Source organism: Phalaenopsis equestris, unplaced genomic scaffold (genome assembly GCF_001263595.1).
Source record: "Phalaenopsis equestris unplaced genomic scaffold, ASM126359v1 Scaffold000002, whole genome shotgun sequence".
Lineage (NCBI taxonomy): Eukaryota > Viridiplantae > Streptophyta > Magnoliopsida > Asparagales > Orchidaceae > Phalaenopsis > Phalaenopsis equestris.
In genome coordinates, this window is record NW_018164444.1 from 71,687,025 (window position 1) to 71,703,292 (window position 16,268).

Here is a 16,268-nt window from a genome sequence, read left to right on the forward strand (position 1 = left end):
GAGTTGAATTGGGCGATGCCATAAATAAATTATTTTTAGTAAAAATTAAAAAAAAGAAAATAATGATATATTAATGTTATTTTTGTCTAGGCAACCAATTATATTTTAATTTAAGATAATACTTTTGAATATTTTGAGCAATATTATAAATAAAAAATTTAAGACATGATATTTTTTTTAATATTTAAATATCTTATTTATGACCATCCGATCAAAATCAAAATACTAAAATTAAAGAATATTTCAACCGGTTGGTTCCTTAAAAACTTGTCTGATTCACTGATTATCCGGTTGAACTTCAGTTCTATGTAGAAACGGCTTTGAGCTTGGACCGAAATTGTTAAATGATCGGTTCACGTATGAATCGGTCGAATCAGCAAAGAGCAATGTTGGTCCAGTCTAGTTTTTAAAACCATGGATTTTAAAACCATTATTTAGTTTTTAAAACCATGGATTTTTTAATGCAACTACTATAATATGTAGTATAAATTCAAAATTTTTATTTAGGAAGATTTACATCATACCTCTCAATTATTATTTATTTTCATATCTAACACCTGAACTTCAATTTTTACATACATGTCACTCTACCTATGTATGACAATCCTTATATCACTTTTTAAAAGTTAAAATAGTGGTATTTCTGATGTGATGTGAAAGATTTGAACTGTATAACTGTAAAATATAAACTTTAGGTGTTAAATATGTAAGTGCATAGGAATTGGGAGGTATTTATGTAAATGTCCCCTTTTATTTATGAGAGTTTGTTTGGATTTTATTTCTGCTTGAGGGACTGAGTGATTAGACTTTAACGAGGTCCAATTCTGCAATGTTTCGGACATTTATTAAGTAAACTTCAGGAAGCAACTTTGTATATCCAGCTATATTTGCATTTGTCACCCCTTTGATATCAAGCTTTTGGCTATAAGCAAAATGTTATCTAATAATCACAATGCAAGTCAATCATGGTGTCTTAACTTTATTCCGTAAACCAATTTATAGTATATGATATTCTTTTTTGAGATGTATAAGGATATTTCATGAAAGGAATACTCAATGACATTTTTTTAAATTTCAGTGCATTCGTCGGCCAACAATCATTATTTTCCATTAATTTTACAGTTCAATGATGAATATGTCATGAGTTCCTTTTTATGATCTGAACTATGCATTATGAAGGATTAGCAACAAAAATGCCACATCTAACCTAAAGTTTTGGCATTGAACATTTTGTGAAGAATATGCATATTTGGTTGCTGAAACCTCTGTACTTCATATTAATGGTCTTTTAACTACCTTTCTTAATTTTGTGAGAACACATATGTGAACTTCTATATTCTTCTCTGGTTAACGTGCTGTTGTTCTTCATTCCTTGGCTCTTTTCATTCGAAAATGTTTAGGAGATTTAATATTTTGTTATGTGCAGGGGTCCAAACTATGGATTCCGAGGAAAAGTACTTCTTGCATTTGAAGAAAATGGATCTTCAAAAATTGGAGTTAGATTCGATAAGCAAATTCTTCAAGGGAATGACCTTGGAGGTCTGTGTGAAGAAGATCATGGTTTCTTCTGTTCTGGTGATTCTCTGATGTCCATACTCTTATGTTTTTTGAGCTATTTGTATGCTTGTTTTTTTATAAGAAGCTGAAAATGCTGGTTACTAACATTTTTTAATATTTTATTTTTTTTAATTTCTGTTTCTTAATATAGCTGATTTACTTCGTTTGGACCCTATCGGAGGTGAAGAGAAAGAAAAACTTGCTATCAGTGAGTTGATAGAGGTGAATCAATTGTAGTCACATTTATTTGATTTGTAATGTATGTTTTCTGTTCCTTCTACCCTTTTTAGTGCTTTTAAGCACTTCTATTCTCAGGTTGCATCTGAAGAAAGTAAACAAGGCCCTCTAGTTATATTTATCAATGACATAGAGAAATCTTTGGGCTCCTATGTGGATTCGTCTTCTTCTTGTAAGGGTGAGCTGGAATCAATGCCTGCAGGCATTCTTGTGATTGGCTCACATATTCAAATGGATAATCGTAAAGAGAAGGTGGTCTACACATTGCTTTGTATTTATTTCCATTTTTATGCTCTATTGTGCTCTTTGATTTTTTGTATTGGTTTATAATCTTTTTGATTTTGCAGTCACATCCTGGGGGCCTCTTGTTTACAAAATTTGGGAGTAACCAAACCGCACTTCTGGACTTTGCTTTTCCGGTAGATTCCATCTCTAGTGTAACTTGCACAACGCTATGTAGTGACACTAGCTTTATTTATTTAACGATGAATTTGTCTTTCCTTGTGGATTATGCATGTTTTTAAAAATTCAAGATTCTTACGAGATGATTGTTATGCTTAGAAAGTGGGGAGCAAATAGACCAAACAATGTTGCAAAATAGTTATTGACCTCAATATAATTTTCACGACCTAAACACAAGTTAAAACAATTTCGAAAAAAAATTCAAATGTGATATCACACGAGATATATTGAAATGACTCGATTGACGCTGAAAATGTCTAAATGTCGTTCATTCAAGAAATTCGTTGCATTTATAAACCCAGAACATTGAAAATGCCCAAGGTAGACCGCTCAATCAGAATGAAGGTGATTGAATGTGATATCTCATGAATCAAACTCAAATCAACTTGAATGCCATCAAAATCACCTAAATATTTTAAGTTTGCAAAACATATGGTGTCAATGCCTTCGTAATATAAAAAAATGCTTAAAATAGGCAATCATATTGTTTGGGTACTATTACAAATGTCGAATATGAAATTTACTTGTGCAAGTGAGCGACAACATAAAGTTTGATATATACGCATTGCAAGAGATAAAATATATATACATATATAAATAAGTATTATTATATAATATATGAAATTATGTTAAAGTATACAAAAACTATTAAAGAAGTGGGAAAAGTTGTACTTGTAGAATCAAAAGAAAAAGTTTCTGTAAATAAAAATAGTTGGTGGTGGAATAATAATGTGCAAGAAAAGATAAAAAATAAGATATATTATAAAAATTGGCTTAAATGTAACAACTTAGAGAACTGAGAAAAATATCAAATGACTATTTCAGAGTCTAAGAGAATAATCTGTGACGCTAAAATTTCTGCTTTTAGTGATTTTTATAATATATTAGATACTAAGAAGGTTGAAAAATATATGTATAAACTAGCCAAATAAAGAGAAAAAAAGGTAAAGTTTTAACTCAAGTAAAGTGTATTAAAGATGAAAATCAAAAAATATTTTTCTTAGAAAATGATATTTAAAATAGGTAGGTGACTTATTTTGATAAACTTTTTAATGAAGTTTCGGAAAATATGATCGACCTTAGTGATATTAATGTTGTTAATAATAATAAAATGTTTCATTTTTATCGTTGCATTAGTAAAATAGAAGTTGAGGAGGCTTTACAGAAAACCAAGGGTGGAAAGCCTGTAGGAACTGATGATATCCCAATTGAAGTATGGAAATATGAAGGAGATTTGGGAGCTTCTTGGCTTACTAAACTCTTTAATTTTATTTTAAAAACTAAAAAGATGTCTGAGTAGTGGAGGAAGAGTATTTTGGTCCCCATTTTTAAGAATAAAAGGCATGCTCAAGATTGTGCCAATTATAGAGGATTTAAGTTGATGTGTCATACTTTAAAATTATGGGAGATTATAATTGAACATAGATTAAGACATTATAAAAATTTCTCATAATCAATTTAAATTTATGTCAAGCAACTCTACTATGGAACCCATATATTTATTGAGAGGTTTGATGGAGAAGTTCAGAGATAAGGTTCTACATATGATTTTTATTGATTTAGAAAAAGCTTACGATAAGGTTCCAAGAGATATCCTTTGGAGAGTTCTTGAGAAGAAAGGTGTTGAGATGACTTATATTCAAGTCATTAAAGGCATTCATACAAGAATTGTTATTTGTGTTCGAATAGAAGAAGGATTGACCAAATATTTTCCTATTTCTGTTGGTTTACATCAGGGATCGGCTTTAAGCCCACATCTTTTTGCTTTAGTTATGGATGGTCTCACTGGACACTTACAGGATTTACCTTGGTGTATGTATTTTGCTGATGATATCCTTCTCGTGGATAAGAAGAGATAAAAAGCTCGGGAAAAACTTGAATTATGGAGGTCTACCTTGGAGTCTAAAGTCCTTCGTTTGAATAGAAGAAAAACTGAATACATGGAATGTAATTTTATTAATAGTAGCTCTAGTGCCCCCGAAATGTAATTATGGGTGATCAAATTATTAAAAGGTGTGAACGCTTTAGATATATTGAGTTTATTGCTCAAAGTGATGGTGATATTGATGGGGATGTTATTAGTAGAATTCAAATTGGTTGAAGTGGATGAATGCTTCGGGCCTATTATATGATAGAAAAGTACCGCTTAGACTGAAATGAAAACTTTATAAGATGGTTGTGAGAATTGCAATGCTCTATGGCGCTGAACTATGGCGCTGAATGTTGGCCTTTAAAAGAGAAGCATAAAACTATGTTAAATGTTTCTGAGATGAGAATGATTAGGTGACGAGTGGCTTTACACTTAGAGACAAAATGCGAAATTAATATAGTGACAGACAAAATTAGAGAAAGTCGTCTTATAGATGGTTTGGTCACATTAAACGCCGATCTTCTGATGATTCGAGTAGAAGAGAAGAGGTTTTAGATTCTCAACATAGATACTCACATGAATGGTACTGTTCATAGGCAATTTAATCTTTTATTATTATTGTTGAGTATAAATAGGCTATTATGTTTAGGGTTAGGGGTTCATGAGATTGAGTTGCTAGTTTTAGTTTTATGTTTGAGGGATTGGGAGAAATTGCCTACCTCTCAAATAGTTAGTTCTTATCTTTGTTTTCTTGTTGAGTTATTTGATTTATTGAAGAAATAATGTTTGCCCTAATTTTTCTAGAAAAACGTGCTGATTTTGAGGTCAAACTGTAATACAATCTCAGGTTGGATGTTTTTAATTGGTAGAACTTGGGAGACAGGATTGTTAGATGGAAGGAGAATATGTTATGATGATGCTAAATTAGTATGGGTATTCAGAGTAGTGTAGGTCAGTGGAATATGTTGTGATGACTCTAAGTTAGTGTATCTTGAGTAGTGTTCCAAAACTGATATTTTTCTGGATTCTCCCCATGAATATTAGATTTGGGATATTAGGGTTGGTTTTAAAGGAAGATAACGTCCAAGGAGTTATAATATTTTTTTTTGCAATTTAAGAATAACACTTGTACCCCTTTTCATTAGAAACATACCCAAGGTACATTTAATAGAATTTGGGTCAAGTTTTTTACGGTTTAGTTGGTGAATGTGAACAAAAGAGAGCCAAATATTTTTGGAGGAAGGTTGAATGAGAATGCTTTGAAATGAGGGTATTTTTTCAACACACTATCAAGAGGGGCTATGAATTCATGGACCATGACATTCTATTAATGAGGTAGATTATTATGAGCACAACATCTCCCCAGAAAATTTTCAGTACATGTGAGGAAACATTATAGATCTTGATACCTCGAGTTATATGTTCTTCCTCTCAGCTATTTCATTTTGTTTTGGTGTTTCAACATAGATACTCACATAAATGGTACTGTTCTTTGCATGGTAGTGTCCAAGAATAAAGTTGAAGTATTTATTTGTATCATCAGTTTTGAGAATATGAATTTTTTATTAGACCTGAGTGGAAATCATGTTATAAATGAATTTTTCCTTCCTGATGAATATGCAACTGGTTCAATAAAGGAGACAAGTCCTTCGTCTCCTTCGACAATTTTTAATTCTGATGGTTCCCAAATGTCATCATCGTTATAAAATTATGTTCTCATACATTTTGATAGTTCTCTTCTTTGTCAATCATCAAATTACAACTCTTCTCCTTATAATAAGTTAAGGCTTGGGAAAACTTAATTCCTATCATTATAACTGACGAAAGACACAACAAACAACAAAAGAAAAGAAATACAGCATAATAAGAAAAGAATAGACAAGAATAAATCTAAAATAGTAAATTCAAATTTCCACAGTAAGTAACTGTTACTTGTGACTTTTGTGGAATGAACCAAGGTAAATGAGAAGGGTAACAGGTGAAATAAGATAAAGAAACTGTACCTATGCATGATAGAAAATGCATAATTCCAAAGTAAAGTAACTTTAATTTCACATTAAAATGTCTGCGCAGTCATACTTGTTGATGTTGCTGAGCATTGTTCTGAACTAGTGACCTAATGGTGGCTAGATAGTTGCTCAGCCGCTGAAGAAACGTGAAGGATCCAAAGTTCCTTAGATAATATAATAGAGAACATAAAAAGGAATGATGTCATGAGCAAAGAGAAAACATTCGTATTAAAGGGGAGTGGTTTGGCAATTGATGGAACAACAATTATGACAAACTGGTGGCCTTCTTGAGCTAACCAGTGCTGTTTTATGTGAATACGAGGAAGTGTCGGATCAAAGATGCTGCATGAACTTAACTTTTCCGTTTTTTATGGTATTTATGTAAAAATTTTTCTGGGCACTGCAGGATAGTTTTGGTAGACTACATGAAAGGAGTAAAGAAATTCCGAAGACGATGAAGCAACTTATGAAAATTTTTCCAAATAAAGTTACCATCCAGCCGCCACAGGTATGGAATAGTAGCAATAATTCTCAATAATAAATTTGATCCTTCTAGGGATTATTTCTGAAATGCACAGAAATTTCAGGATGAAGCTCAACTTTTGGACTGGAAGAACCAACTTGACCATGATACTGAAGCTCTAAGGGCAAAGTCAAACATTTCCAGCATTCAATCTGTAAGTTGATTTTTGTGTGACTACATTGTGGTGCATTTCATTTTTTTAGGTGAATACTTTGATTTTGAAAGCCTAATATAATACAGCTGTTATTGATAATTATTAGATTCTTTATGGATTAGCATTTTAACAATATTTAATAAATAATCCATACCGCTTTTGTCCGTTCCTTCCCTTTTGAATATGTGCTTATTACTGTTTGCTTCAGAAAGGGAAAGACTATTTTTAGGGAAGCCGTTGCATTTTTCAATTAATATGTTGGATGTTTCATTTTTTTTAGTTTCTTTTAGCTTTCATAATCTGGATTTAGATTTTTAAAATTGTTTTGTTTTCATAATCTGAATTCAGTCATGTCTGGGTCGTAGTAGGATGATGCATTTACTGAATATGGGATAGTAAAATGTCCACCTGCTGCATTTCTCCAATAAAGTAGGAATGATCTTTTGATGCAAAGTTGCATGTGAAGATGCGAAGCAATATATTCTTGAATTTCTGATTGTTTAATCAGTCTTTTGAACCGTTGTGGGTTTGTGCTTTCTTCTTTTCAATTTTAATAAATTTGGTGAGATCATTATTATTTGTATGTATGAAATTATGAAATTTTTTAAAGCATTAAATTTTCATGAATTTCATGAGATTTTAAAAATTTGTTTTTGTGGTATATCGAGAATTGTTAAAAAAATCTCTGTATGTTTCATATCTATAATATTGCATTTACCTTATGCTGTATTTGTCTGTTTTTCCCCTAATTTATGTTCTTGGGGATTGCTAAATTTCATATGTAGATGCTATTTGCTTAATAAATTTTTCTTTGTTTCTCCTTTTTTTTTCCAGTTCATAAGCCGCATTGGATTTGAATGCAATGATCTTGAAGCACTAAGTATAAAAGATCAGACACTAACAAATGAAAGTGGGTATATAACTTTATTTTTTTTGGTAACTGCTCTTTAATATTTGGGACAGGCTTCATATTTGTATTTCATTCAACAGGTGTGGACAGAGTAATTGGGTTTGCTTTATGTCATCATCTTAAGAATTTCAAATCTGAAACATCTGCTGATGCTAGGCTTAGCCTTTCCTGTGAGAGGTAGCGAGGTTTTCTTATTTGAATTCCATGTTATGAAACTTTCAGTGTTATTGTAAATGCTAAGAAACGAATTCAACTTTTTAGCAGCGGAGGTTGTTACTATGAACAGTAATTCCCCCCTCTGAAATCTGAGATTTATATAATGCACATATTCTAACCATTTTATGCTAACTATGTAGTGTAAAATATGGACTACAAATGCTACAAAGCTTTCAAAATGACGTGAAGAGTTCAAAAAAATCACTGAAGGTAACTCCACGGACTGTAATTTCATATAATATCTTAATTCTATACATATTTTTTCACCCAAAACATTGGCCTTTCAGAATGTTTTTCATTTAATTATGCATTATTACATTAAATTTTAATTATTGCAGGATGTTGTTACTGAGAATGAATTTGAGAAGCGGCTCCTCTCTGATGTTATAGCCCCTAGTGACATAGGAGTTACATTTGATGACATTGGTGCTTTAGACAATGTGAAAGCCACATTGAAAGAGTTGGTGATGCTTCCATTGCAGAGGCCAGAGCTATTTTGCAAAGGACAATTGACAAAGGTTTAACCACTCACTTTCTCAAAGTTTCAGCTTGCTGTTGAAAACATACATTCCTTAAAGAAGTTTTACAAATTTGTGTTGATGTAATTTTTAGGTTTTCTACCCAGGCTTTTGGGAATTCATTGTTTATATTTGATTCAGTCATGTATGCTGATTGGATAGTGTCAATTTATGCTTGGTCTTCAAAATTTTCATTTTTCTTTCTGAGATTACTAGAATTTACTTATAACATTTTCATTTTTGTTTTGTTCTTATTATCATGCATTGATCGTTGTATTAAGAAATTATAACCTGAGAGTTAAGAGAAGTCGAATGACTGTAGAGTTTTTCAGGGATGATCACGAGCGTTATGCTCCATGTACCTTCTGAGGTTGTTCTTTTGTCTGATGGGCATCAAGTATTGGATGAATGGATTAATGGTTTAGGAAGGAATTGACTGCAAACCTCAGGCTATGGGAGAAAAATGTTCATATTGAACTTACTGGTAGATAAGGTGCAAAGCCTATTTTTGGTTTGTATGCAGTGTGTACGAACAAGGAACTTTTTTAATGTTCAAACATGAGTTTTGCTATATTTGCACCATTTAAATGACAGATTTTAGTTCTTTGGATGCCAATTTTGTTGTTATCAGTAGAACTTTCGCGGAAGAGCTTTTTCTTTTTCTATACGGAATTTATTGGCATAGATTTGAATAGATAATGGGAATAGTAGGTTGGGAAAGAGAGGCTGTAGAGATACGACGTTATTATTTGTAATAACTATTGAAGAAAGATTGCTTGTTTGATGGATCAAGCTGAATAATAACGGCCTTCCTCTTTATGCATGCTCTGAATTAGGTTCTATGTGTTCATTCTAGACTTTGCTTGGACATGGTAGTCTTGGTTTAAACTTTTCTTTTCTTGATGCTTCTTATTAGGGCTTTGAAAGATACATTCTTGAACTGAGCTAGCTGCGTGCATTAGATGATCATTCTGTTCATTAGACGACTACAGTGGTTCTTTAGATATATGTAATTTGTTTGTATGAATAATCAGTCTTCACCACTGATTTGCTCTTCAAAAGTTTTATTTTATTGTTTAGATTGTTATCCTTTGTTGTTTTAGACAATTTTAAGCGCAGCCATCTTACCTGTGTTTGCATTTCTTGATAACAAATGTGATACTTCTATTAGATGTTTATAGCTGAGCGTTTGAATTTTCTTACAGTTAACTTCCTACAAATCTCCTATGTATTTAACACATTGTTAACATGCTTTAGAACGATGAAGATGGAATGATTTAGGAATTCTAAAGTTAATGAACTGCTTTAAAAGGTTATACTGACTTTGATTGCTTTCAAAGTATCATACAACAGCCTTGACTAGGCCTGAATGGAGAGATTTCTCTTAAAAACGTTTACTCTTAAGTTAGTGCGAGTTCACTCAGTCTCTTTCAATTTCATGTTTTAAGTAATGTCCCCGTGCCATGCTTATTAGAATGAACTTTTTTGCTTTTTCAAAAAGCTCAATCTCTTAAAATGTTACTTCCAGCCTTGCAAAGGAATTCTACTTTTTGGCCCCCCTGGCACTGGCAAAACGATGCTCGCTAAAGCTGTTGCAACTGAGGCAGGTGCAAACTTCATCAACATATCAATGTCAAGCATCGCTTCAAAAGTACTATTTCCTTTATAACTCAACTTTTTTTTTTTTTTGTCAAGCATCGCTTCAAAAGTACTATTTCCTTTATAGCTCAACTTTTTTTTTTAAATTTCATATTATTGATTATAACTAACCTTTTCTTCTCTTTCAGTGGTTTGGAGAAGGAGAAAAATATGTCAAAGCTGTTTTTTCATTAGCAAGCAAAATTGCCCCAAGCGTTGTTTTTGTAGATGAGGTATGTAAACATAATAAATGTCATTTGCTTCTTCAGGTCCTTTTTATTGCATGCATTTAGATGTCATTTCAAATCAGCCCGAGTTAAGTCCACATTTTTGCATAACTTTCTTTTCCAGGTTGATAGTATGTTGGGCAGGCGAGAAAATCCAGGGGAACATGAAGCCATGCGTAAGATGAAAAATGAGTTCATGGTCAACTGGGATGGACTTCGAACAAAAGATAAGGAGCGTGTGCTAGTCCTCGCAGCAACTAATAGACCTTTTGATCTTGACGAAGCTGTAATAAGGAGGCTTCCACGGAGGTAGAAATACAAAAAATCTGCTATTGTGTAGTTTTAGATGGTAATCTTGAGTAAATTTGTTTTATGCTTGAAAATACATTGTAGGTTGATGGTGAATTTGCCAGATGCCGCAAATAGGGAAAAAATTCTTAGGGTCATATTAGCAAAAGAATCTTTGGCAGCAGATGTTGATTTGGAGGCTCTTGCAAATATGACTGATGGGTATTCAGGAAGTGATCTGAAGGTCTGTTAAAATGAATTTGCATGGTATTGATCCATATGTATATGAAGGAGGTGGTTTTTTATTCTTATTTTGTTTCTACTTTCAGAACCTGTGTGTTACTGCTGCACACTGTCCAATTAGAGAGATCCTGGAAAAAGAAAAAAAGGTCAGTGCTTATCGCTTTGTGCAAAAAATGAATTTCACATTGCACGATCATTTTCCAAATTATAGAATAGGGCTCCTTCAATATAAGGCTCCTTCAATATAAGGATTCGCATGATCAACTCCAGATATGTGCTGCATTGTGCCTTTATCACTTAGAATACAAAATAGAAAGACTGCAAAATTTAAGTGACAAAATTATTTCATTTTTTTGTGATGAACCATGCAAAATATAAATGATGAAGTACTGAGTATCATTCCTCTCAATTTCTTATGTGCTCACTCCTGGTTCTTATGTTAATTCTTGAAGTAGTTTCATCTACATGTGAAGCTCTGGTTGAATGTGAGACATCTGTAGGAGAAAATATGGCTTGTCCTCATTTGTAAAGACATCTTTCAATGATTTAAACCTTCTAGTATAGGAATTTAACAGAATTTTTCATTTCATGTTGTACCACTTGCATCTATTGTACGTTATATATTGTTTCATCTTTGAAGCTTTTCATAAGTGAATTAAATATGTAATTCTGCAAGCAAGTGTTTGATTGTTATTGTTTGTATTTAATTAATAATTTTTTATTAATACTAAATAATATTAGTACTTTTCCATTGGCGGCTTTCTTTCTTAACCTTTTTTCCCTTCTTCAGGAACAAATTCTTGCTATAGCGGAGAGTAGACCATTGCCGCCGTTGTATTCTAGTCAGGACATACGTCCTTTGAACATGGATGATTTAAGATATGCTCATGAGCAGGTATTCTAGCTAGTTCTTTTGTTTTTGCTGATACCCTCCCAAATCCATTATATATGCTCTTTTAATTTACAAGCCCCTTTATTAGAAATAATGGTCTAATATAAACTGCTGGCTTCATGCATATAAAATGTTTTTGTTGTCCCTTTTAAAATTGTGAGCAGCTTTTATATTTGAAATTATGCGATCGTTAATTTTGTTTGTCATCCTCTCATTCATAAATTTTTAAATTGGTATCTAGAATGATTGGTACTTTGAAGCAGAAACACTATCAAATGGGCTCCCATTTCTGTGTCGTGTTGGACATAGCTCCAATATGTCCTTGCATGTTTTTGTTGTGCCAAAAATTGTCATGGTCTTTTAACTATGAAATTAAACTCTGAAACTTATCAAGTGTGGCGGAACATGGAGTGGAATGTTGCTGACATGCGGTACAATTTAGTTAGTGGTTCGATATTTGAAACTATAAATTGTAATTATGAGAGTTTCCCTAGTTGTGTATCGTTTCCCATTTGTTTCTCGTGTCATCAGAATTGAATATGATCTCACTTCTTCACCTTGGTTGGTGCTAAAGGCTTTGACTCTACCTCTTAGAATCTAGCACTCTACCTTCAGCAAAGTCCAAGGCTTTGTCTTCCCCTCTTTGTTCTCGTATTTTCCCCTTCACCATGTGGACAATCCGATGTCAGTATTAGGATGAGGCTTACTGGTTGGAAGTTAAACAATATTTTTGTATTAATATTTTTTGTATTTACAAAAAATATGAGAGGATGAAACAAGATCTTTATGGCTATATGTTATCATATTAAGCAAAATAGCAGTGCTTGGATTGGGCGATAATATGGAATTTTAATACTACTCCTGTAAAAGAAATTTCGAGGGAACATATTATAGTGTTGGAGCTCACTTGCTTAGACAAGTTGGGGCTACATCCACAAATTCAAGAGGTTCAAAAACTAAATGCTGAAGTAGAGCCAATAAAAATAAGAAAACTTTCGCTTTTAAGAAGGCTCCTCTTTTTTCTCCTCGACAGGGTAAACTCCAACCATTATTGTAGCCCATAGTCAAGTGGACATTTATGTTTGGATGAAGGATATAACCCTAAGAATTTGTTGGGCTCTGATGCTATTTAATGAGCATTTAATTTATAAGTTAGAGATTATTTACATGAAAATTTTCTACATGTTTAATTCGGAAACCCTGATTTTATTTGACAAAAAGTCCCTATTATCTTATTGATTTCTCATGTCCTGCCAACAATACAATTAGTAGATATATTACTCTTGTTCGTAATCTTTTGAGGACAACACTCCCTCGGAATGGAAAGAGCAAATGCTAAAGAACTGCTTAGACAAGATAATTGGAAACTGGAGTTATCATTTTTTGTAGCGGTTAGATTGGTACACTAAGAAACCTCTCATTAAGTTTTGGGTGTCAAAAAATAGGGCCTATATTTATAAATATCATTAACTGTGAATGAGCATATCAAGATAAATTTTATATTGTAAATCACTTTATATTAGCCACTATGAGAGTGGGTGCAAATAGTGATTCAAATAATTGTTGATAATCTACATGTGTAGAGCTGTAAGAAACTCAATTGAGACTTCAATACTCGCATTTTTTGGACTGTTAATGTTCCATTTTTTGGATTGTTATTGTTGCTTACATATTGAAATCATGCATGGAGTATATTTTCTCCCAAGAACATAGAAGATAATAAGTTCACTTATGAGGAATGTAACTGGATTATTTTAAATGCAAGTGATGTCAACTTTATAAAAACATATATTATACAACCATAATTCACTCAGGGTCTGTTTGGGTCAGCTGCAACTTATTAAAAGACATTTGTGAAGCTGTTGAATAATAATCTGATGCTAAAAAAGCTGTGATGGCTATTTCATAAGCTGTTGAATAATAATCTGATGCTCAAAAAGCTGTGATGGCTATTTCATTTTTTTTTTAATAAAAGTCAGGCCGCAGCTAAAAAGCTGTCACCGCACTTAGCTAAGAGTGGTGGAAAAATGCAGATTTCAGCTGTAACTTTTTGAACAAGCTGCCAAAATACAATTTTCCCAAATAGACAAAATTTTGGCTTGATGCCGCAGCACCGCTCCATCGCCCGCCCAAACGGACCAAGCTGCCAAAATACAATTTTCCCAAATAGACAAAACTTTGGCTTGATGCCGCAGCGCCGCTCCATCGCCCGCCCAAACGACTCAGTGAAATTGTTAAATTCTAAATTTATTTGAAGCTGAAAATGTTGTTATAGCTAAGACTTGATTTGCATCAACAATCGTTATTCTTAATTGATTTAAAATAAAACATAAGACTGCAGATAATACTGATTAATGATAGATGGAGCATGTAATTGATATATATATATATATATAGGTTTATAGAATAAAATGGATCATATTATTTCTTTACAAATTCGTATGATATATTAAGAGTGACTGATATATATGTCTATTCCTCAACATTTGTATGATATGTGGGATTCTATGATAAAGAATTTGAAAATGAATCTTTCATTAACAGGGTGAGAGACAATGAGGCTTCAATCTTTTATAAAAAAAAATTTTGTTATTCTCATAAAAAAATAGAATAAATGCATTATTCTCTTTCATTGCTTAGCTCACTTTTGAATCCAATAGACTTTTTTTTTTCTTTACTCTTAGTTTTTTCCATTTCAAAATTATCAGTTCGACTTATTTGTAGGTTGTGTGTTATTTGGTCAAAATCGGGTAAAACTCAAGTTTGGTTACTTGGTTTTGTTTCAAAAATGCATTTAATTTAATTTAATTTTTTTAATCTCAATATTCAGGTTTCGATTATTGATTTGGATTTAATTTTCATTTAACAGAACAAACTGAACAACCAAAATTTCAAAATTAAATTCAAGATTCATGAGATTAAATTGATATATTCCTTTAAGGTATGCAAACATAAATGCTTATTTATAACCCAACTCCAACAAACAACTAAATTTCCATTTATTTATAAGTTACCCATTTAAACCAAATTAAATCTTTGTTTGGTTTGTTTGGTTTTGTTAAATTTTGATTGGTTTGATGTTTCTGATTTCTATTGGATTATATCAGGGATTGGCTTTAAGCCCATATCTTTTTGCTTTTGTTATGGATTTTCTTACTAGACATTTATAGAAAGATGAACCTTGGTGTATGTTTTTTGCTGATGATTTCTTTCTGGTGGATAAGACTAGAGAAAGAGTTAAGAAAAAACCTTGAATTATGGAGGTTAAATTTAGAGTTTAAAGGTTTTCGTTTGTGGTAATCTAAAACTGAGCAATGGAATATAATTTTAGTAGTAGTAGATCTGGTAACGCTATTGTAATAATGGATGATCATATCATTTGGAGTGAACGTTTTAGATCTTGGGTCTATTTTTCAAAGTGTTGGTGATATAAATGGGGGTGTTATTAGCCCAATTCAAGTTAGATGGTTGAAGTGGAAAAATGCATCAAGTTTATTGTGTGATAGCAAAGTAAATTTTTATAAGATGGTGGTGAGAGGTGGTGAGACCTGCAATGCTTGCAATGCTTTATGGTGCAGAATATTGGCCTATAAAAGAGAAGCATAAAACTAAGTTAGGGTTGCTGAGCTGAGAATGCTTAGGTGGATGGATAGCTTTACACTTAGAGACAAAATGCGAAATGAATATATCTGTGAATGGGTTGGTGTAGCTCTAGTGGAAAACAAGATTTGAGTGAATCGCCTTTTGATTTTTAGTGAGAAAGGTAGAAGTGGACCTAAAAAGACGAGCATGTTTATAAAAAATGATCCTAAACAATTAGAATTAAATGAAAATGACACTCAATAGTACACAATGGAGAAAAATGATTCTTGTAGCCGACCCCACTTAATGACATAAATGTTTTGTTGTTGTCGTTGTTGATTTGATTTTTTGAATCTTGAATTTTGATTGCAATCGGTTTGACCAATTTGAAAACCAGCACCCATCCAAACCAACTGAATGCTCACCTCTACTTATTTGGTTCATTTATTTATCCGATATTGTGATCATTATGATTCAATAAAATTTCAAGTCGTGATCTAAATAAGGATATGGAGATATCAAATGAGAGGAACAATCCCTAAATTGGCTTTTTCATAACATTAAAGACAAAGCAGACTACAAATTTAAAGTTTTCAAATTCTTTAGATCTCATTATGTTTTTTGTTGCTCGTAATTTCATAGCTTTTAGAGACGCTATATATAAAAAAGCTTGGTGGATGATTTATCCTATCGGTTTTCCATGAAGATGAAGTTTAGATTTTAAATTGTTGGCTTAACTGTGATAAATTTTTTTAATCAATTACTTGAAACGAGACACTACATAGGACACAATGGAGTTAATCAATTACTTGAAACGAGACACTACATAGGACGCAATGGAGCACGTAGTGGGATTAAGGGTTCGTTTGGGGCAGCTTATAAGTACGGGCGGCGTTTTCAAAACGCCGCCGTACCGCTTGGTTCGCGCGGTTCCCCCGCCTA

The 16,268-nt window shown here is 32.4% G+C and overlaps 1 protein-coding gene across 1 annotated transcript in view; it reads left to right on the plus strand.

Moving 5' to 3' along the window:
- The window catches only part of LOC110023738, a 30,780-nt gene that overhangs the window by 9,095 nt on the left and 5,417 nt on the right, over nt 1–16,268 (plus strand). The window contains exons 12-27 of the mRNA XM_020723299.1: nt 1,427–1,575; nt 1,709–1,779; nt 1,873–2,046; nt 2,142–2,213; nt 6,542–6,643; nt 6,723–6,812; nt 7,647–7,722; nt 7,803–7,899; nt 8,079–8,148; nt 8,277–8,456; nt 9,985–10,107; nt 10,244–10,327; nt 10,446–10,630; nt 10,715–10,853; nt 10,939–10,998; nt 11,643–11,747. Of these exons, the coding sequence (XP_020578958.1) occupies nt 1,427–1,575; nt 1,709–1,779; nt 1,873–2,046; nt 2,142–2,213; nt 6,542–6,643; nt 6,723–6,812; nt 7,647–7,722; nt 7,803–7,899; nt 8,079–8,148; nt 8,277–8,456; nt 9,985–10,107; nt 10,244–10,327; nt 10,446–10,630; nt 10,715–10,853; nt 10,939–10,998; nt 11,643–11,747 (1,777 nt within the window). The remainder of the gene's footprint in view (nt 1–1,426; nt 1,576–1,708; nt 1,780–1,872; nt 2,047–2,141; nt 2,214–6,541; nt 6,644–6,722; nt 6,813–7,646; nt 7,723–7,802; nt 7,900–8,078; nt 8,149–8,276; nt 8,457–9,984; nt 10,108–10,243; nt 10,328–10,445; nt 10,631–10,714; nt 10,854–10,938; nt 10,999–11,642; nt 11,748–16,268) is intronic.